General features: G+C 40.1%; 1 protein-coding gene across 4 annotated transcripts in view; it reads right to left on the bottom strand.

The window, feature by feature from the left end:
- The window catches only part of TRIO (trio Rho guanine nucleotide exchange factor), a 418,347-nt gene that overhangs the window by 150,607 nt on the left and 245,745 nt on the right, over positions 1-21,995 (bottom strand). For all 4 annotated transcript variants that reach the window (XR_004644600.1, XM_034761550.1, XM_034761548.1 and 1 more), the window contains exons 14-19: positions 17,437-17,632; positions 16,615-16,781; positions 10,179-10,298; positions 7,221-7,412; positions 6,163-6,312; positions 3,857-3,971 (exon numbers count right to left, since the gene is read on the bottom strand). Coding sequence is in view for 3 of the 4 variants with exons in the window: in XM_034761550.1 (XP_034617441.1) it covers positions 3,857-3,971; positions 6,163-6,312; positions 7,221-7,412; positions 10,179-10,298; positions 16,615-16,781; positions 17,437-17,632 (940 nt within the window). In the remaining variant the exon portion in view is untranslated. The remainder of the gene's footprint in view (positions 1-3,856; positions 3,972-6,162; positions 6,313-7,220; positions 7,413-10,178; positions 10,299-16,614; positions 16,782-17,436; positions 17,633-21,995) is intronic.

The raw sequence follows: 21,995 nt of genomic DNA, 5'->3' as shown, positions 1-21,995 counted from the left end.
ACCCTTTTAGCCTCCATCAGTAGCAAAGGGCAAATTGTTATTCCTTGTGAGGGCAAAGTAAGGGCAGAAGCTTCACGAGATGTTACTAAGCATGCTCAGTAACAGCAAAGCAGCAAATTGTGCCAGGAAGCAGTCTGTATTGCTACACTGGTCATGCTCCCAGCCTTGTGACGTGCATGGTAGATACAGGATAGCTGTGCACAGCTTACAGGGAATGTTAATACTAACTCAGGGTCAATGCACAGTACATAGCCGACAGGACAGCGAGTCAGCCCATTAATATTATGATCTCCTAATCTGGAAAGAAGGGCAGTACCAGCCAAAACTGTACCTCCATCCCCCTCATCTGAGCTCCCATTCCCCTTTTCTGTCACGTTTACCTGATCACATTTTCCCCATCTACGTTGACAGTCTATCCTGGTGAAACGTTTGAGATTTCCCCAGAAATCTGGGAATGTATTACAACATTTCCAACTGGACACTATTTAAAAATGGACATCTTGAGAATGACATAACTGGAGTCAATTGTGATACACAGCATGTAAGATCCACTTAGCTAACTGGAAAGGAGTCCATGCTATCAGAACATTGTACAGATGGCGTGCCAGTGAGGGACATTTGGCTGTGCTTTTGCAATGGTTAATGCTATTAGTTCCTTCAGATGCCAAGAGCCAGAAAGAGATACTGTAAAACACGGCATGAAGTTATATAACAGTTTGTTCAATTCAGCCGCGGACAAGCAGCTTTGCATGTTTCCATCTCCTGAATTATAACCCCTTTTATTAACAGTGGCCTCCCATGCCTCTTCTTCCAGAGGTGGTTAGGATAACAGTGTGTTTCCTGAACCTTTTTGATTTGTATTGCAGGTTCCACAAACTGCACTTCTTGAAGCCTTCCTGAGACAGGAGCAAAAGCAATGGATCTAAGACAGAGGATCACCCAGCCACCTCCTTCATTAAGTGGGTGGCTGGTGGAGGGTGAGGGAGTGGGAGGGAAGGACCTGCCGCAGCAGTAGAGATGAACATACTTTTAAGCCTTCAGTACCAGATTGGTTCCACGTCACTGTGCAAATTTGGGGAAGAATTCCTCCCCCAACCTCAGCCTGTGCAGTACTCTTCATATACAATCTGGTTACTGGGGCTGTGTACCAGGGAAAGGATTTGTGGCAACAGGAGAGGATGAACATTTCAGTCAACTATAGCTGTAAGCCTTTCAACAAGATTCCCATCTTCCAGGAAGAGGATTCTCAGCTAACCTTCCTCCATTCAGTGGGTTCTAAATACTTCATTTAATTTTATGAAATAGGCATCCAGTATGTTCTTGACAAAGCCTTTTAAAATGTGAATTATAGGTTTGTAGAAAGCCTCAAAGATTTATTCAGTTTTTCCAATATTAAATTTCTTCTAAAAGTTTTAATCTCTGTTTACAGAGCACAGGCTTGCAAAGCAGACAGCATTTCAAGCTGTCAGATTCTTCTATGAACGAGAGGGAATGCAATGACTCTGAAATGTACGACAGCTTGCATTTGACAAGAAATGTATCTATGGTTTTATTACAGTCCTTTATCATACTCCTTCCTTTTGTTTTTCTTAAATACACTTTGAAAAAGAAAACCATCATGTCACATTCAGGTTTCTAAATCATACAATGACTAGATTACCTCTGCAGGTACCTTCCACACCTACATTCCCTATAGTTCTATGATTTATCTGTTCAGCTACCACTGCAGTACTGAGTCCTACAAAGAAAAAAAACCTCAGTGTGTGCCTCACTACATCTTTTCAGCACCATTACATTGTTTTAGGAAAATGACGAATAATTTACTCAGATGAAAGGCGTATATTGCCTACATGTAAGTTATTGTAGATTTAGTTTTTCCTACATTTAAGTTATTGTCTTCTGTGACTTGTATGTCTGAACTGAGCATGCCAATTACTATATTTAACAGTGGTCCTCAACCAGGTGTACACATGCCCCTGGGGGTACGCAGAGGTCTTCCAGGGGGTACGTCAACTCATCTAGAGATTTGCCTAGTTGTACAACAGGCTACATTAAAAACACTAGCGAAGTCAGTACAAACTAAAATTTCATACAGACAGTACTTCTTTATACTGTTCTATATACTATACACTGAAATGCAAGTACAATATTTATATTCCAATTGATTTATTTTATAATTATATGGTAAAAATGAGAAAGTAAGCAATTTTTCAATAATAGTGTGCTGTGACACTTTTGTATTTTTATCTCTGATTTTGTAAGCAAGTAGTTTTAAGAGAGGTAAAACTTGGGGCTATGAAAGACAAATCAGACTCCTAAAAGGGGTATAGTAGTCTGGAAAGACTGAAAGCCACTGATGTAGGATACCATGAAAAGTACAATACAGGTACAGTAATACCCTGCAGGACACTGATTGGTATTTCTCCCCTTTCTTCACTTAAATCTTTCTGGTTTACAGTAAGTGAGTTGATTGCACACCTACTGTGAATGCACCAATAGCAATCAGATTAAATGCAAGTAGTTTAAAAGTCTTTGTTGCACCATTTCAAATTCTTACTTAAAAAAAAATCCATGAAGTTGTAAGAAAAAAACCTTATATAAGCTATATATTTCATGAGGGGCCATACTGTACATTGTCTTAACCTCTCCATAAACTAATTCATGTTTTTATCCTTCTCATATTCAGTGGTGTGACTCCATCCCTTGTGAACCCTTTTCAGTCTTCTATTTCAAACCATGTATTTGTCTGAAACCCACAATTCATTTCTCCCATAGCCAAAACCATCTCAGATAGCTGCTGACATCCACAAACATAATTCAACATGGCTGAGCTTTCAATTTCAACATAGCCAGACTGTGTGAAGAAGCAATTGCAGAAAGTTCTTCAACCTGCAGTGCAATGAGGGGACAACCCTTCCTTCTGCAGTGCTTGCACGCACTGTACCAGTCTACTTTATGACCCAAATGATTAGCCGTAGTTGAAGCATGGTTGGGGGAACCACAATTGGCAAACAAGCAATTATAACTCAAAAATCTATTGAAGATCCTTATTGTTCCAAACTTTCTCTGAGTTCTATCCCATTCCAACTCCATTTCTCTTACCTCATTTATTTTCTGAGCTTAAGTCTGTTGGTGTAATACCACTGATCTTTGTTCTCTCTCCATCCACTCTTTCACTGTGGGCACTAACATCTCTCACATTCCTCACCCGAGTGGACCAGTACTACCTTAAAGTCTTGCTCTGCCTAAATGAATACTGACAATTTTCAAATCCCATCTCAAGATCCATCTCCTTTTCTCCACCACCAACTGCACACACATTTGTACCTTTAATAGAGCCATTTTACCCTACTACCTGGGCCTCCCAATTATCCTATGCTCAATCAAGTGACTTTAAACTAGTCCAGAGATTCAGTGGGCCATTGTCAAAGGGCCCAGTTTTGTGTTCTCCCAACATATAATTCCCATTGCATTTTGTATAGCCCAGAATACTAAATGTGCTTATATAGACTTATTGGCTGTGGAATTCTCAACACTTTTGTATGAAGAGCATGATACAAAAATAAACTATTGTGTTTACTCAAGAGCAGCAATGCATTTAAGTCTCCATTTGTAAATTAAACATGACATTAAGTTTGAAATATACAAATTGATAACAATCAAGCTTTATTGGGGTGCGAGACTTTTCCCTTTCTTAAAACTGAAAAATGAAGATGAGTGGTTACCAGCTATTTTAAACCTTCACCAGGGCGATCACTTATTTTCTGTTAAATCTGAAATACTGTTATCCTCCCTGGCAGGGGCTCACCCTCATCTTCTCAGATTTGTTGCAGAACATTCCTAAAAGAATACTTACTTTTGACTTGTTGTTCAGGAGCTTTGATGTGAGTCATCATCCCTGGCATGTTTACACTATTCCTGTGCAGGTATTTCAGGAAGACATCAGCATTCCTCCGAGCCAGCGTACAAGCCTATGAGAAGATTTGGTAGCATTTGATACTGCTGTGTTTGATAGGGTATTAACACACACACACACACACACACACACACACACTTCTTTTTCTGCTTACTATGTCCTATTCAATACAGAGCAGACAAACTGTTAAAAAGATTACTATTTTCAAAGCAAATAGCAGTTAATCCAGGACTAGGTTATCTGGCACTGTACTCTAAATAGCATTACATGTAATTTATACCTGAAGTTACTTAAAAGTGATCATCTTCGCCATACTTTTATGTGCGGCTCGAGGTACACAGAGTGGATTGTTTTTACGTATTTGGCATTATTATGTAAACCAAGTGCACAACTTTCAGTAATCACCTGGATATTGTAAAAGATCCACCACTAGTTTAAATGGAAAAAATAATTGCTCTGCTGAAATTAAACTGAAAGTACTGAAAGAAGACATGCCCTTTAAAGGTCTTAAAAGCATTCAAACCAAAGAGCAACAAACAGCCAGAATCTAGTTGCATTGCCAAGACCCAGCATAGCTGCCTTCCTAACCTGAACTTCTGAATATATACCAAATACTATATATAGGCCTGGTGTCTTTTGTTTGTAATGAAGTGGAACATCAAAATAACTACTTTAAAAGGTTAGGTGAAGACACCACAATTATGACCAATGACAAAATCACTGAGACAGTAATTTATCAGATCATATTCTCGTAACTGCCCAAAAGTTCAGACATTTGCAACTGAGAGATCCATTTGACACTGCCCCTACAGTTATACTAAAATTAATGTTTTCACTGGTGTTTGCACCTCAGTATCGAACACTAAGAGGCTTTCAAAGGTTTCAGTGAGGCGTTAAGTCTTTCCAGAAATTTTAGAAGTAGTCCGTATGAATAGCAGTCCACTATTATTGCTTATTAGTTATACTGAGAGTCTATCTTTAATCTGTCCAGGAATGATGAACATATGTATCCCAGCAATCTTCAGCTGCTTGTTTAGCCAATTTCCTTATCCTTAATCTAAAAGACTGGGTCAGCGAAGCAGGCTAAATACAAGCCACTGACCTCCCAAACTGCTTCTTGATTCCTCTAGTTGCTGTCTTAGCTCAGTCCCAACTGTGGATCAGTAGCAGCTGGGTTCAGTGCTACAGTGCAACACTAGATTTATTTATGACCAGATGGGGGTAGAGAATGGAAGTGATAAAAGCTACTATTAATAGCTCCTTTATTCTGATTTGTCAATGGACACTACTCTAATACAACACCACAGGATGGACATTCTGTATATTTACTGACCATATAGTATTTTCCATGCAGTCACATGTCCCACAGGTAGAGGCTATCACAATTATTTTCAAGTTCCACTGACATATTACCATTGCTAAGTCACCTTGCTAATCAGCAAAAATTGAATACAAGTTGCCCAATACTACTGCCTCATCTTTTCTTCAGTTTGCTGTTGTGTTGAATTTCTTGTACTATATTTTAAGATTTTCTTATTTCTCTGGAAAACAGCAGCCTTCACCCCCTGCCCCCCCCCTTGTCTCCTTCTCCTGATAGTCTCTCCCCACTCTACTTCTGCTACCCTTTCCCCTTCCAAACTGGCTCTCCTCTTCCTAAGTGATTTTTTTATTTACAATTTGGTTACAATTCTACTCTTAAAATAAAGGTAGTGGTTCAGATTTTGTAACAGTAATACTCAAAGACATGGTGGCACTACAGCGTTTTGGAGCTTTCCTGTAGTGTAGAATATTATTTTGTTTTTAAGAGCCATTATAAAATGCTACAGAAAAAGAAGCACAGAATCAGGTTTCCCCACCGTAGCTCTAGCGCTGCTGGAAGCTGCTTTGAGCCATTGGGAGCCACTGTACGCTGAAAGAAGCGGATGTTGCTTCTTTTAAAGAAATGTCTTTCAAGTGTTCTGGGAAGTGGTGGCTGCTGAAAAGAGTGAGTCCCAATCGCACATCTATCACGGTGGGATGCCCAATTCTCTGAGCTATCTGCTGAAGTTGAACTGGAAAGGTATTTATATGAACTGGCAATGTTCTAATCACCACAAGAAACAGTCATATGCCATTTCCTGTGTAATCACCGTTCAGGAGCTCACAAAGCCATACACCTGTCACTGGGTTTTACAGGTCCATTCGAGATATATGAAGTAGAGGATGTAACTGCATGCCTCCCAACATGTAACCAACAATATCTTTACCTTCAGGAACGCTTCTTTTTGTTCAAGGTGCTTGCTTATCATAGGGGTCACGTGATCTGTTTCAGAGTTGGGACCCAGTTTGTCTGCTCCCCCACACCAGTCTTCTTCCCGTTTATATTCCTGCTCCAGGCTCTCCAGCACACTGCACACCTACCAGCCAAAAGGAGAAAATATCCCTAGTATTTCATTTGAACAACACTGTGAAGTAGTTTGAGCCAGGAGACTTGAAACCAAGAACCCTAGACATCTAATCCCAGCTCTGACATAGATGCTGACTATGTCTTTAATTTATCTGTTTTCCATCCCTTCTCTCTAAAATAGGGAAACTGCCATCACCTTCTGCCCAGGATGTGATGTAGATTAAAACTCATGAAACACTTTGAAGATGAAAAGTAAGATATGGGTGATAACATACTAGTTATTTATGATGATAGGATTTGAATCAAGCTATGGTCAGAAGTGCTTTCTTACATGAGAGGACATCTGCACATATGACACTTTCCCTGGGCAAGGCCCTTTCCAGAAACTGAAAATCCAAATTAATCAATTACCTAATCCTGATTTGAAACACGGGGGGAAAGAAAAAAAGCTCAAAAAGAGCAGATGGGGATTTAAGATGTAGCTGACTTATCACTAAAGACAAAATCTAATACCAGAGGAACATTTTAGAGGAAATCCTATATGAATGTTATTAATAACATGAATAATTTGCAACAAAGCATTTTACAAACACACTTTGTTTTATCAATTATAATGTGTGGTTTTTGCTTTCTGCTCAATATAGAAAATACAACTTCACTGACTGTACTGCAATTTGGTTACAGTCAGTTTCATTTTTCTAGGCCTCAGTTAATATAATACTGTCAGCGTTTCCAAGACAGCATGGGAAGTTCTAAATAAAAATTGTAAAATACCAACATTTCTGCTAATATCAGCTTTATAAACTTGAGCTCTAAAGCTAATTAACTCTGCCACTTGAGCCAAAGGTAATTTTATAATAAAATACCACAAATCCCTTTATTATTCTGCAAGGCATGGGTCTTCAAGAGTTCCTATACCTGCTCTGATGTTTTATAGAAGGCAACGGAAGCATTCACAAGTTTGAGGCGGTCCTCCATCTTGAGCATCAGCTGCTGCCAATGAGAAGCAACTTTCTCAGCGCAGTCCCTGATCATATCCATATCATAATGATTAGCCTGCAGCATCGCCTCTGCTTTCTGCTGCACCTGCAGTGCACTTTGATGTGTTTTCTGATAAGAAGTTGAAATAAAAATATTGAATTGCATAACATTTAAATGCATTTGCTTTAAATCCATGTTTCATTTTCTTATTTACAATGATACTTTCTACACACGTATATCAGACAAAGGAAATAAAGGGCTAGCAGTAGGTTGCAGCATAACATTTTCTAGACAAACAAATATGAAGTAAATGCAACAGAAATTTATCATCAATTGACAGTGACTATCAATCTACAAGTGCAGCAACTGCACAGCAACAGATTATGCAAGCCATACAATGCTCGCCAAGTTACAGTACATAACCTGATTATAATTATGGCTTCCAGGTTTGTTTTCTCTTTGGATTTGGAGGGGAAAGGTGGATAAAATGGAATGTTCTGGGTCCAGATACTCTAGGGGGAGAACCGGGACTGAACCTCAAAGAATAAGCAATTGAATTAACTGATTGGATACAATACTACTGTACTATAAAATAATATTGAGTAAGGTCTCTTATGAAAGCTGGTGACACACTGGTGATTACTATCATTGTGAAATGTATATACTAACAATATATAAGGAATATTCACTGATATTATGCTTTAAAGTCTGTAACCAAACAAAGGGAGAAATGGGTTTTCTCCCAGACAGAGGGGAAGGCAGCCTTCTACATATCTCCACTGTAAATTAAGCATTGTGGAATCAAAACAACAGATGCTCCTTTTACATACGAATCAAGAGGGAGATGGGAAGAACAGCACAAGTCTAAACACCAGGGTGCATCCTGAGTCTGGGGACAAAACAGTGAGTTTTGGAAATATGTAAGGGGATGCAAAAAGCCTTTTCATTTTTGTCCCCGACTGTAAGGGGACGATCGGGTACAGTACCCTTGGAGCCTATGAAAGTTGATGTATGCAAGGAAATTGCTCAGGCAATGATTGTAACTGGCTAGAATTAACTTTTAGTCACAAGAAAGAGCATTTTATTTGTAACCTTTCCCCTCTCTTTCACTCTTACTTCTAATCACTTAATTCTTCTTTCACTAGGTTCCTCGATAATAAACATATTCTTGTTTTGTTAGAAAAGCATCTCAAGTGTAGGTCTTCAGCCAACTACCAGGCTGTTGTTTGTTGTCTCTTTGGAGGCAGCAAACTCGATAACTTCTGTGAGGGTTCAATGAGAGGGACTGGACGCTGCAGGGGCAACTTGGCTCTGGAAGGGCTGTTGGTGTCACCCTGCAAGGGCTGGAGCCAGGTTGAGGCCACTGTGCAGTGAGCTGGCTGCTGGTTTCAGGGCTCTGGGGCAAAGCTACACACCACAAAGGTTACAGGACGGGCAGTGACACTACCTCTTATTGATCTGGGTGAAACCCAAAGCATCACAGCTTGATTATTGGAGATCAGAATTATTCTCTTCATACCAACTTTCTTGCAGTCCATTTCACACTTATGTGGAGTGAAAATGGATAGAACAAGTATCCAGGGGGATGTGAAATGAGTCAGCTAATTGATTATTTGTTAATGATAATACTGAACATTTTGTCCCCCAGCAAAAACATATACCTGTTTGTAATCTGGAAGCCCTAAGTATAAGAAGTTTGATTATATGCAAGTGCACCGTGGTCCAGAAAATATTCAAATTAAAATTCATCATCATTTATCCCTACATGGATAAATACCCATAGCTCAGGAGCGTTATACTCAATACCAAAGCTTTCAAGCATGAGGGGACACACACTGCAAACTGTAAACATAGATGGGAAACAGAAAACTCCACAAAAAGACAGCAAAACAGAAGGTATTTACTGTAAAATGGAGTTCTTCTGAAAACAAAAAAGCTAATCAATCACCAGAGACACGATTTTAGTGTTCAGCAAAAGTAAAATACCGAACAAAATTTTACAAAATAGTGCGTTAAAATTTGTGCCAAAATAGTGCATTAAAATTTGTCTTTAATTTTTTGTCCAATTTTATACTGAAAGGATGGACAGGATTAACACTAACATACTAATAATGAAAGCTCAGTTAGGAAGGCCTCGTAAAGATCAAATTAAAATATTAACAAAACCTACTAATTTATACATACAATACACTGAAGTTATGAGACCATGTTAGGACAACTTTTATCTTATTTGTAATGATGCAATTTGTGTATAATCCCCCTTTGTAACCAATTTATCATCTATTATATTAGCTTAGTTGTAAAACCTAAAAAACTACAGCATCCTATTCTAAACCGCTGTTTGCAATAGTCTTTTGTTTGATTAAATCTGTCTCAGCCATTTTGTAAATACACAATTTAAATATTTATATAAAGTGAACTGCCACTGCCCTTGACTTATTAAAAGCACTGCACTGACACAGAGCAGAATCACGACTGTCAGAATCCCTGCTACCCAAAACTCCCTTTCCTAGGAACTGTCCTCACCTCCCTCCGTCTATTCACCCCAAACGTACACACTCATGTTATTAACCTTTTCGTTGTTGCCCAAGTGGTGAGAGATCTATCTAGAAGGTACATATGGATTTAATCTATTCCTCATGTTGCTTTATAAGAGAGGTGGGCAAACTACGGCCCACAGGCCACATCCGACCCACTGGACCCTCCTGCCTGGTCCCTGAGCTCCTGCCCCGGGAGGCACAGCCTCCCCTTACTGGCCCTCCATACAATTTCCGAAACCCGATGTGTCCCTCAGGCCAAAAAGTTTGCCCGCCCCTGCTTTATAATGATTGCCATGAACTATATCATAAGAGCCCATCTTATTGGAGAATGGCATGAACACCACACTTTTTATACCTCTATAGCATGCTGGAACTGCTCGTGTTCCCTTTGCAGCTGTTCTGCCTCCTGCAGGGAGCTAGCCGTGATAAGCCCTGCATTTAACATAGACTCCCCATTTCGGATCCAGCCCAGCACCTGAAACAGAACACAAGACAGCACAATTTAGAAGGCCTCTTCTGATCAGCAAGAAAGGCTCCATTTCTATTATTACACAAAAGTAAGTTATTTGCAATTAACACTACTTAAGGAAACAAGACTTGTTCCACAACATAATACCCTTGCCAGTGCCTGGAAAATAACACTAGGTGAAATTACAGATCCGATTTATAACACATTAATTTAGCTGTCATGTTTCAGATCAAGAATTTGAACTGTGAGCATAAGGCTTAGTAACTGTACATTTATGACTATATGCACATACAAATGCTAAGATAATGACCACTTTTTTTTTTTTTTTTTAATTCTTGGTTGTCAATAAACTCAGATTTGAGCTACCCTTAAGTCATCCATTAAGTCTTTTACTGGGGAACGAAGCAGTAAGTAGAACATATTGAGGCAATCTATGGGACTAATGTTAATGCATGTTTTGGGCTACTCTCTCCCTTCTGACTTTTGAATGCTCATGTGTGAGTAGTTCTGCTCTCCCACCAAGTGTGAACCCCACTGTCTGACACTCACAAGAATAGAATCCCATTTGGTTCCCAGTGCAATACAAAAGTGGTAGCACCCATACACATCAGTAGCGGGTTTAAAACATAAAAAAGTCAAGTAACTGGTTAGGGTGTTGCAGAACCACAGTAACTCTGAGTTGGATCTCCCCTTCCAGCAGGGGGAACAGCGCCAAGCCTAGTTCTCCCTCTGACAGCTCAGGAAGTTACAAACAGTAAGACCTCTCTTGACACATGCATGCATATGAACTTATGTTCTGTTTATATTATGTCACTTCCCCCTCTCACGCTGTCAAAAATGTCACCATATTTATATGATTACCTGCCAATACCTAGTTCTACAGTTAATCACTTAAAGGCGGAGTTGTCATGATACACTGAAAGCATGTCAGGGACGGGAAACCAGAAAGGAAGTTAAAGAAATTAAACATTCTATATAATCTCAAAGAGAAAAGAGTTAATGTAGAAAAACATAGAAATGCAGAGTTAAGGTACCTCAAACACCAACAACTCTGTTCTCATGCTCCCACCAACCTGCCTACCCTACTGTAAGGTATCTGTACTCAGAACAAGCTTCACAGCTCCAGTAACTGACCTTTAGAGTTGCACTTTTTGCAGGTTTGGCCAGGAATTTCTTAAATCAAGGTATTTTGGGGGTTCACTTATAGATTTTAACAAGTCTGCAGCTGTGGGGTATATGTAGCAAGAAGTATTATCCTAATAGGAAGAGTATATGGGGCTTATGATATCTGCAGCCACAGAAAATCTAATGAATGTATATTTGAGAAGTTAAAATGGTGGTGAATTCCCCAACATTTGTCATAAATCAACTTGCCAGGAAGACTGGAGTGAGAATTGTATAGGTTTCGAAGACAGATAGTTAGTACTGATGTATTGTCAAGTTAAGCCATGGAGGATGAATCTATTCATGTAGATGGGGCAACTGTTAGCATGCAGAGCATAATACAGCAAAGAAATTGTGTTGGTCATACTGTCAAAGTTTAACTGCATATGGGCACCATCTCCTCTCAGCTATTATTAACAGTTCTCAACATCACAGTTTCTAAACAAGGAGGATGGTCATTTAGATCCACAAAAAGCTTCTTCCAGCTGCATTTCATATTAGATCGTTTCTCCTTTCCCCAGTTCAAGGAAACTGCTAGCTTGTTCTCTCCCTCATTAATATTTTTCATCTTCTATGACCGGAAGGCATATGATGGTCTCATAAGGTGCAGTGGAACAGAGCTAAGGTGCAATTCCACTCCTTGTTATTTTATACATTTGACCTGGATAACTAATTACACTGGCCTACGATCTATTGGTTTATGCTACTTTAATGGACATAAAAAAAAAATTTAGTTATTTCCTTAAGTTTTTTTTGAAAGTCTTAAGAATTCATCTGGTAAACTTTGGTGTTTGTTCTTGGTTTCTCGAGCTAGAATGTATTTCAGTCTATATTTGTGAAGTATTACTATGGTATAATGTCAACACAGGAGCTTTTGAATGGCTCAGAGCTGAATGGGGGCCTCACAAACCCTGCAGGAGCCCACTTCTATGATTGGGACATATGTTAAACCCCATAATCTCTGGTGGCCCCACTACAGATATCAGGAAGTCAATGGATATAACAAACACGATCAGAACACAGATTTTCAATTTTTTTTAAAATCTCAGTTAAAATTTAACAATCAACTTTCTGAAAATAGCGTTAAGACTCGAGTGTTGACACTGAGAAACAAGCAAGTTTTGTAAAGGTTAAATTGAGTTTCATGAGGCAAAAACTGTTAGATTACTTATGGAACAAGCACAATACCCTTATTTTTCAGGCCAATCTCTGATGTGTGTTGCATCCAGTTTACCTTTCACTTCCCCCAAAAATTCTCTTCTAGCCAGACACCACACATCTCTGGAGTTCAAGTCAAGCTCTATTAGTCCCTACATCTGAAGCAATCTCTCTTCTTGCACACCAAGCATCCTGAGTCCCCTCCAAGTCCTACCTCAAACCCCTTCTTCTATACCACTCTCTGCTACTATCTACTCTTGCCCTACCCAATTCTATTAGGCATCTTAATTTAGCAAGCAAAACTTTTATGTGATGTATTAAAGCCTCTGTTCCTCTTTTAGCCCTTCCCCTACCTCCTCATTTTCCATTATCTTTCTAGCTTGTGGTTTTATCTACCCTTTTTTTTTTGGAAAAATTTTTACCACTGTTGTCAGAAATAAAAACAGCTGCACCAGTGATAGGCACCAGCAGCCATAGGTGTTTTTATCACCATGTCCATTTGTTGTGCTCAGAGCAGGGATGGACAACTCCAATCAAAATATAAGTAGTTGCAAGAGCCTCATCTTTACAATGCTCCCACCATTGTTGCTATCACTGGTGGAGTTGAGGGACAATTGTGGCAACTAAACCCAGCACAGGCACGGCTTATTTGTTTCCATTAGATGGTAAACAGCTTGAGCTATGGATCCCTTTTTCTTTGCAGGGCACCATGCCACGCTGCTGCGATACGTAAATGAATCATGAAAAAAAGTCAGCAGTAGCAGCAGTTTTGACAGTTAGTGGGGGAGTCAAAATGATGACTAAACTGAAAAGCTGGTTACAATCTTAGCTCTGGAGAGAGAGTGTCTCTCCATAACGTAATGGATGCTTATGCCCAGTTCAACAACAGTAAATTGGGCAGGAAATCACAGTAATTTAACCCTGGAAACCATGTGTTCAGGGCTTCCGGCAACAAAATACAAACAGAACAGTCTGAAAAGGAGGTTTACTATGTCATGTTACTCTCAGATAGTGCACGGGCTGTGACCTGCTGAGTTACAAAGCTTTTTCCAGTTCAGAGGAAACAGCAAGTGGTCCTGCTTCCTGGCTTAAAACGCCCCCAAAAAACTCATGTATTTGTATTAAGGTAATAAAAGTCAGAAGAAATAAAAGTTACTAGTCCCAAAACACTTCAAAGGGTGTTAGTAGAATTCTAAGGGGACCACACAAATACAAAGTATCAGATCATGTTTTTAGATTCAGACACTTTTCAGTCTCAAGATGAGAGAAGCATTTTTAGATTATATGGATAAGGAGCGATGAACTTACAAATTAAGTGTTTAAGATATACATGCACCCTCTCAGTTATGTGTTTAAATAAGTATTTATATTAAACACAGTTTATGAACTTATTTGAAAATTCAAACACCTTTGAAAAATGTGACAGGTCAAGAATGACAGTATTAGAGTTAATATAAAACTCTAGACAGATAGAGATGGGTTCTTAATTGTTGATATTAAGGTATCACCTCGAGACAAGCATAATGGGGCCCTGATTTCTGTTATGACCTATACTAACCATAAGAGAGACTTGCCTTGAAAAACTTACAATCTAAATATTCTTTATAGGTTGCACACTTTCATGTGAACATTCAAAAAAAAGAAACATAGAAAGATGCTCTGTAAACAACCTATCTCCTGGGTGGGAATATTACTGTTTTGTGACTAGGCAGTATGAACAATACTATCTTGGCAAGTGTTTTTTATTTACAACACTCGAAATATGCTCTAGTTCTAAAGGGCCTGATCCAACTGCCTTTTAAGTCAGCTAAAAGATTCCCACAAACTTACTTCAAGAAGAAGAGGGGTCCAATCTCAGCAATCAACATCTATATAAGAGGCTTATGCTAAATGTTTTTAGTACTTTGGTTTTCAATGCCCACTTTAGCTAGGATTACTAATCACTCAGAAAAAAGAAAAGTCACGCAGCGTTTACAGAATAAATCCTGAAAACACATCTTAAGCGTGACACAGACATTTGTCAGCAGTATACCTCTGTCAACTGCTGTAGGACATGTGATCAGCAACACACGTCAATGCAATTTTCAACTGCTCCTCCTCTCTCGCTCCCTGGTCCCCCAGCTCTCATACACAAATGCAGGTGACAGGACAGTGTACGCTGTAGTAAGAATTACGTATGTGATTAAACCGTAAATGTAGTATGCCATGGAATATGAACCAAGTACTGCATCCTATATTCTAAAATGAGATTGTTTCAACCTCACTGGAAAGGGAGGGGTAATGCAGCTGATAATACCATTCTGGTCCATCAGCATTTCATAAAGAAAAGATCCTGTCTCAGCTGGTAAGTGAATCTCTGCAATCAAGAGTATATTGTGCAGGTTGGACATCATAACCAATTGGCACTTTCCTTTCATCCTCACAAGACAGCATGTAATAAATAACAGAAGGCCATCTAAGCTAAATCATTGTAAAATCTCTTCCACCTCATTCCTCTTACATTAAAATAGTAGTTTACACTCTGTAATCATTCTAACAAGCATGGCCTAGAGTGTAACAGTCTGCACGCTGGCCAACTATAAACATTTAGAGCAGGGGTAGGCAACCTATGGCATGTGTGCCGAAGGCAGCACGCGAGCTGATTTTCAGTGGCACTCTCACTGCCCGGGTCCTCGCCACTGGTTCAGGGGACTCTGCATTTTAATTTAATTTTAAATGAAGCTTCTTAAACATTTTTAAAACCTTATTTACTTTACATACAACAATAGTTTAGTTATATATTATAAACGTATGGAAAGAGACCTTCTAAAAACATTAAAATGTATGACCGGCACGCAAAACCTTAAATTAGCGTGAATAAATGAAGACTCGGCACACCACTTCTGAAAGGTTGCCGACCCCTGATTTAGATACTTCAAGTAACATTAAAATAGGGTGGTCACATACTTCACAGCTTCTGCAGGCTGAGCTTGCACATCAGGGGCTCCTTGCACTCCTTCATTCCCTTTCACAAGTTCCCAGGGGAGAGGGGGAGCTTCCATCCTCCCCCTCTACTTCAGGGTTCCCTACAACCCACCTCAACCCCTTCCCTCATACCAGGGGCTCTTTATGCCCCCCCGCTCTCTCCTACTCTATATGCCAGGGGCTCTGTGCGCCGACCCCCACCCCCACCCCCCATTCCCAGGTTCCCCAGTCTTCCATCACCCAGGTCCCCCCCATTGCCTTCCTGTCTGGGAGTAAGACATTCAGGGTGCCAACATTTTAAACTCTATTTGGACAATGGATAGAGCTCAGATGGGGACTGCCATTACGCTGGAAGGTGCTAATAGGAGCTAGAAGACGTTCATGGCTGTCATCAACCAGATCTTAGACCTATGGACAATTAGAGCTGGCTGAAGCTGCTGGCTCTGTTCACCAGGTGCAAGGGCTCTGTGTGCCCCTTTTCCCCCTTCTGGCTTTCCTAATTTCACCAAAATCAATAGAGTTCTGGCCACCAATACCTAAAACCATCTCCAAAATTTTGGATTTGTCTACACGCAGCATTCCATGAAAGGCAGAGAGATGCCATCAAGTTGAGTGAAAGGCCTCACTTCGCTCAGCCAATCCGATGTGCCCTGCTGTTACGCATTATCCCTCCTTACTGGTAGGTGCTGCAAGCAGGGCACCCGAGCTACTCGCACTGCAGAGCTCAGGGAAGATTTCAAAGGATTTTTTACTGTCTGCTACAGGGAAGATACAAAAATGGACTGAACAGTGTAACTGCTCTTCAGACAGCATTGTCCCATAGCAAACTGTAATTGTTAACAACAATTAAACTGGTATTATCCGCTTTGAGAGTTGAGTGTGCTAGATGCTTAATTCTCAGGCCAAAAACCTGCAAGAACAAGAAGTTAAAACACTTTTTTCTTACAACATAGCTATCTTATTTGCATACATATGTCTATATATGGAACATATACACACACCTACTCACAACGCACAGAACATATTTAGCTCATACCTGTTTGACTTCAGCCTGCAGGTGGCGCAGCTGTACACACTGTTCTAAGTGTTTCCGATGCTGTTCCGCTGCTGAGTCCAGCTCCTGTTGTTTCTCATGAAGAAATTCCAGCAGATCCTGAACACGAGTTGCCATATCTACATCTCTGTCACAAAGCAGCTCCACACCTGTGGAGACCCATTAATTTGAAACATACCTGGATCTAATTTCCAGGGGAGTTACATATTATAGTTATTATATACCAACCATTTTAATTTCAGTAAAATATACTTAAATCTCGAAGAATTTGATTAAGGAACTTAAACATTATTTCCAGGTGTTTTACAATGAGCAAGTGGATGCTCAACATTATCTTGGGAAAAATCCTTAAAGTCTATAATGATATCTTGTGAAGGATTAAATGCAGCAGGATATTGCAAAGAAAATCAAGTGAAAAGGATTAAGAAACTAAAATATGAATTGCTTTTACTTGTAAAGTCAATGCATAATTTACAGACATGACTGATCTCAAAATAAATTCCGTGTACTATTAATTCTATTCCTCTTTCAATTTACTTTCACTTCCTACAGAGTTCCCTCCACCCCTACTTTAAACCTGAGCATTTTAATTGTTAGTAGGATCTACTTTATTAGTGCTCAGCGTGCTTCATCTAATTTATTTAAATGCTATGGAATTATTTTCAAGAAGCAAAATACATGTCCACTCCCCTCTTGATTGTGATTAACGGGGATCGATGCCACTTTCAGAAGCCCTGTTAGTATCAGTTTGGATAATCCCTCTAAAGATATTAACCGGAATAAGATGGGACAGATCCATCTTACCAGAAGCCTGCACTTCATTGACATACTGCAGCAGATCTTGTCCTTGGTGGATGACATCAAAGGTCAGGTTATTCATGGTCAGGGCTTTGTCTGCATGGTGCTGGAGTCTCTGCTCTGCTATTGTAAGATCTTCTGTGTCGAAATCGTTCATCTGCTGAGAAAGCTCATCATTCCACGACTCAAGGTCTGAAATTATCTGATACAGAGAAAGGAGAGGATTTTATTAGGATTAATAACTACAACTTGTTCCATTTGTACCAGAGAATCAGATGATCAGGAATTCAAAAAAAAGTTAGAAGAACTATGCTTTCCTCCCCCATCTGTTCTTTCCCCAGCTAACAACTTCATAATATCCATTCAGCAGAACATCTAAGCTACAGACTAACATAACTATTACTGACTTGTATAAACACTGGGCTGTCTGAGCAAGTTTTGGAAGTTATTAGTTTTGTGATGTATGCAGGCAAGAAAATTCTGCTAATTTGGCAGGTAAGGAATTCCTCCTTGAGGTTAGCGCTGGCTCTGTAGGCCAACAGCAGAGCGTGCATGTGGGTGTGTGCGCGCACGCATGCACTTTTAATATCAATTTACAAGCACATCACTTTGTAGGCAGCAGAATTATCGTGTTTGTACCCATGGGTAAAAGAAATAAACTTTGGCATAACACCTCAGGTAGGAAATCTATTTGCTTACGCTAAGAGTGGTAAGAAACAACAGTCATATAGCAGCATAGTGTGCCAGTTTAGCCTTCAGCTACACCACTCAGGTGCATTAATAAAATGAACCAATAACACCACACCTTTGTGAGCAGGAACTGTCGGTTTTCTTGAGTGTGTTCCATTACTAGCTAACTGCTTAACAAAACTCTTATAGTAGTATATTGAGAATTTTATGAAGAAATACTCAAGTGCAGTAATTATATAACCTATCCAATCAATCTTACATTCTGAAATCTTGCTTTTAAGTGTACCCAAACTTAGTTTACGTATCTCTTGACACAGCTCCAACATCAATTACATGGTATTTTAGCAAACACTATTTTAGTACTTCAAATCAAATGCAAAGTCGTTTTGTTTCTTCCCAAGCGAGTATTTTTCCATGTGTCAATTTGAAAATTAGCAGCACTCTTGTAGCTGATACCTTCGGGGGGATGTTTACATGACAAGCACTAGAGCAGCACAGCTGCAGCACTGCAACTATGCCGCTGTAGCATAGACACTTACTACAGTGATAGAAGGTTTTTTCCCCCGTCACTGTAGTAAGCCTATCCCTTCAAGAGGAAGCAGCTAGTTTGACAAAAGAATTCTTCCACTGACAAAGCGCTGTCTACACCATGGCGTAGGTTGGCTTAACTAGGTCGATTTAAGTTTTGGGTGTAGACCAAGCCTAAGGCATAAACAACTATCAGAAACTGCAAACAGTTAATTAAAAAAAACAAAGGCAATTTATACAAAAGTTAGCACAGTATCCCAATAGAATATCTGCAAGCCTCACTGTTGATCAGACTGGATTACTTTCTTGTGATAGGTTAGAAAAAGATAAACAGTCAATGGACTCAAACAAACCTGTTTCATACAGAGAAATCTCAAACACCAAATGATCTGGAGCCTATTATCTATGTTTTACTACAAAACCTTTTTGGACTCCCATGTGTTTCACTGAAAATTGGTACTGGCATGGGAAAAGAATCATCCTACAAACCAATTTGTTGGGACAAGCCCATTCCTAGGGCACTGGGATTCTGGGAGCAAGATAGATGGGCACCAACAGCAGTTAGGAGAGAGAGGTAGAAAACACTGAAAACCAGATAGTCCATCTAAGAGGTGCTCATGCAGTACAACTGGTCACGCACCAGGAGGCGGTGTAAGCTGGGTAGTATGAATGCAGGTCTTGGGGCTGTTGCCTAACTGGCTATGGGAAAAACTGGCACTATTATAGGGGGCTGTAACATGGTGAGGGGCTCTGACATTGATCTGCCAAGGGGTTACTCAGGATTGAAAAGTTACAAGAACACAGGAAAGCTGCACAAAAATCTTGATTGGTACCCATTGGGTTTATCTGGCCATGTGGGACAAAAAAGCTGATCAGAAAGGATCACAGCTTAAGCAATGGGTAGAAGGGTTATGTGCTTGGATGCATTTTTTCCTCTGGTTATTTTGCTTACTAGACATCATGCAAATTAGCCACTTAAACACACAGTATTTTAAAACTGTAACATAGGCATGTTTTGAGGTATGCCATATTGGATCCCTTAGGGAATGTCCACTCTCAGGATGGCATGCAGACACTGCACACCGAGCTAGCAGAGGTATAAATGGCAGCACAGACAGTGAGCCAGGGCTTTGGTGAGTCGAGTTTCTGGAACAAATTACTAAACCATCAGTTTGTAAGTACCTCCAGGATAACAGGGTCGAATAGCCAACATAAATTTGTCAAGAACAAGTGATGCCAAACGAACTTAATTTCCTTCTTTGACAGGGTTACTGGCCTGGTGGTTAGGGAAAAAGCAGTTGGAGTGATAAAATTTGATTTTAGTGTGGCTTTTGACACAGTCCCACATGACATTCTTACAAACAAACTAGAGAAATCCAGTCTAGATTAAATTACTACAAGGTGGATGCACAACTAGTTGAACGACCATACTCAAAGAGTAGTTATCAATGGTTCGCTGTCCAACTGGTAGGGTGTATCTAGCGACATCCTGCAGGAATCTGACACGTGTCTGGTACTATTAAACATTTTCATTAATGACAAGGATAATGGAGTTGATGGTATACTCGTAATATTTGCACGATATGACGATGGGAGGGGTTGTTAACACTTCAGAGGTCAGGATTAGAATTCAAAAGGACCTCGAAAAATTGGGAGAATTGGTCTGAATTCAACAAGATGAAATTCAGTGAAGATAAGTGCAAAGTACTTAACTTAGAAAGGAAAAATCAAATGCACAAATACAAACTAGGGAATACGTGGGTAGGTGGTAGTACTGTTGACAAGGATCTGGGGGTTATAGTGGATCACAAAATGAATATAAGTGAACAATGTGATGCAGTTGGAAAAAAGGCAATTATTTTAGGGTGTATTAACTGGATTGTTGTATAAGACAAGGGATGTAAATCGTCCCCTCTCCTCAGCACTAGTGAAGCCTCAGCTAGAATACGGTGTCCAATTCTGGGCACCACCGTTTAGTAAAGATGTGATCAAACGGGAGACAGTCCAGACGAGAGTGAGCCAACAACAATGATAAAAGGTTTACAAAACCTGACGTATGTGGAAAGGATAAAAAAACTGGACACGTAAAGTCTTGAGAAAAGAAGACTGGGGCCGTGTCTGAGAATAGTCTTCAAATATGTTAAGGGGTGTTCTAAAAAGAGGACAGTGATCAACTGTTCTCCATGTCCACTGATGGTAGGACAAGTAGTATTGGGCTTAATCTGCAGCAAGGGAGATTAAGGGCATGTCTTCACTACCCGCCGGATCGGTGGGTTGCAATCGATCTATTGGGGATCGACTTATCGCATCTAGTGAAGAAGTAATAAAATCGATCCCCGATGGCTCTGCCGTCGACTCCGGAAATCCACCGCGGCAAGAGGCGGAAGCGGAGTCAACGCGGCAGTGGTTGACTCGCCGCCGTCCTCACAGCCAGGTGTGTCGACCTAAAATACGCAACTTCAGCTACGCTATTCACGTAGCTGAAGTTGCGTATCTTAGGTTGACCTCTCCTCCTCCCTCCCCCGCCCAGTAGTGTAGACCTAGCCTAACTTAGATATTAGGAGAAACTTTCTAACTATAAGGATAGTTAAGATCTGGAATAAACTTCCAAGGGAGACTGCAGAATCCCCATTGGACAAACACCTGTCAGCAATGGTCTAAGTGCAGGGGGCTGGGCTTGATAACATCTTGAGGTCTCTTCCAGCCCTATTTTTCTATGATTCTATAACAGTACCCATGGATTTAAATATTGCAGAATTGTGCTATTGCTTGAGAAATCAAGTAGTTTATTTTCACTATCAAAGCTAAGTAAAACAGTAACCACCACAAACAGTTAACAGAGCTGAGTGCCAACGTAGTGACAGTCAAGTTTGAGCATTACTTTCTGTTTAAAAACGGACTACTCTAAGCGCTTTAAAATCCTCATGCTGCCTCTGATTGGCTTGAAATTTGTTGTGCCTCATGGTGGATACTGGGTAATATCAGTGGTCCAAATATGGGATCATTTGAGCAAAGACTTCCAAGATACAGCCTCCCCTTACCGCAGCATTTTAGAAAGTCATCTAAGGGCTTGTCTACACTGGCACTTTACAGCGCTGCAACTTTCTTGCTCAGGGGTGTGAAAAAACACCCCCCCGAGCGCCGCAAGTTTCAGCGCTGTAAAGTGCCAGTGTAGACAGTGCACCTGCGCTGGGAGCTATTCCCCTCGTGGAGGTGTTTTTTTTAAGAGCGACTACACAAGCCACAACTACACGAGCCATGTTGAAGCGCTGCCATGGCTTAATGTTGCCAGTGAAGACATGCCCTAGTGTTTTAGCATGATTTTTCAGACACCTAAAGCTTAACCT

This window comes from Trachemys scripta, chromosome 2 (assembly GCF_013100865.1).
Source record: "Trachemys scripta elegans isolate TJP31775 chromosome 2, CAS_Tse_1.0, whole genome shotgun sequence".
Lineage (NCBI taxonomy): Eukaryota > Metazoa > Chordata > Testudines > Emydidae > Trachemys > Trachemys scripta.
This window is presented reverse-complemented; position numbering and strand designations above follow the sequence as displayed.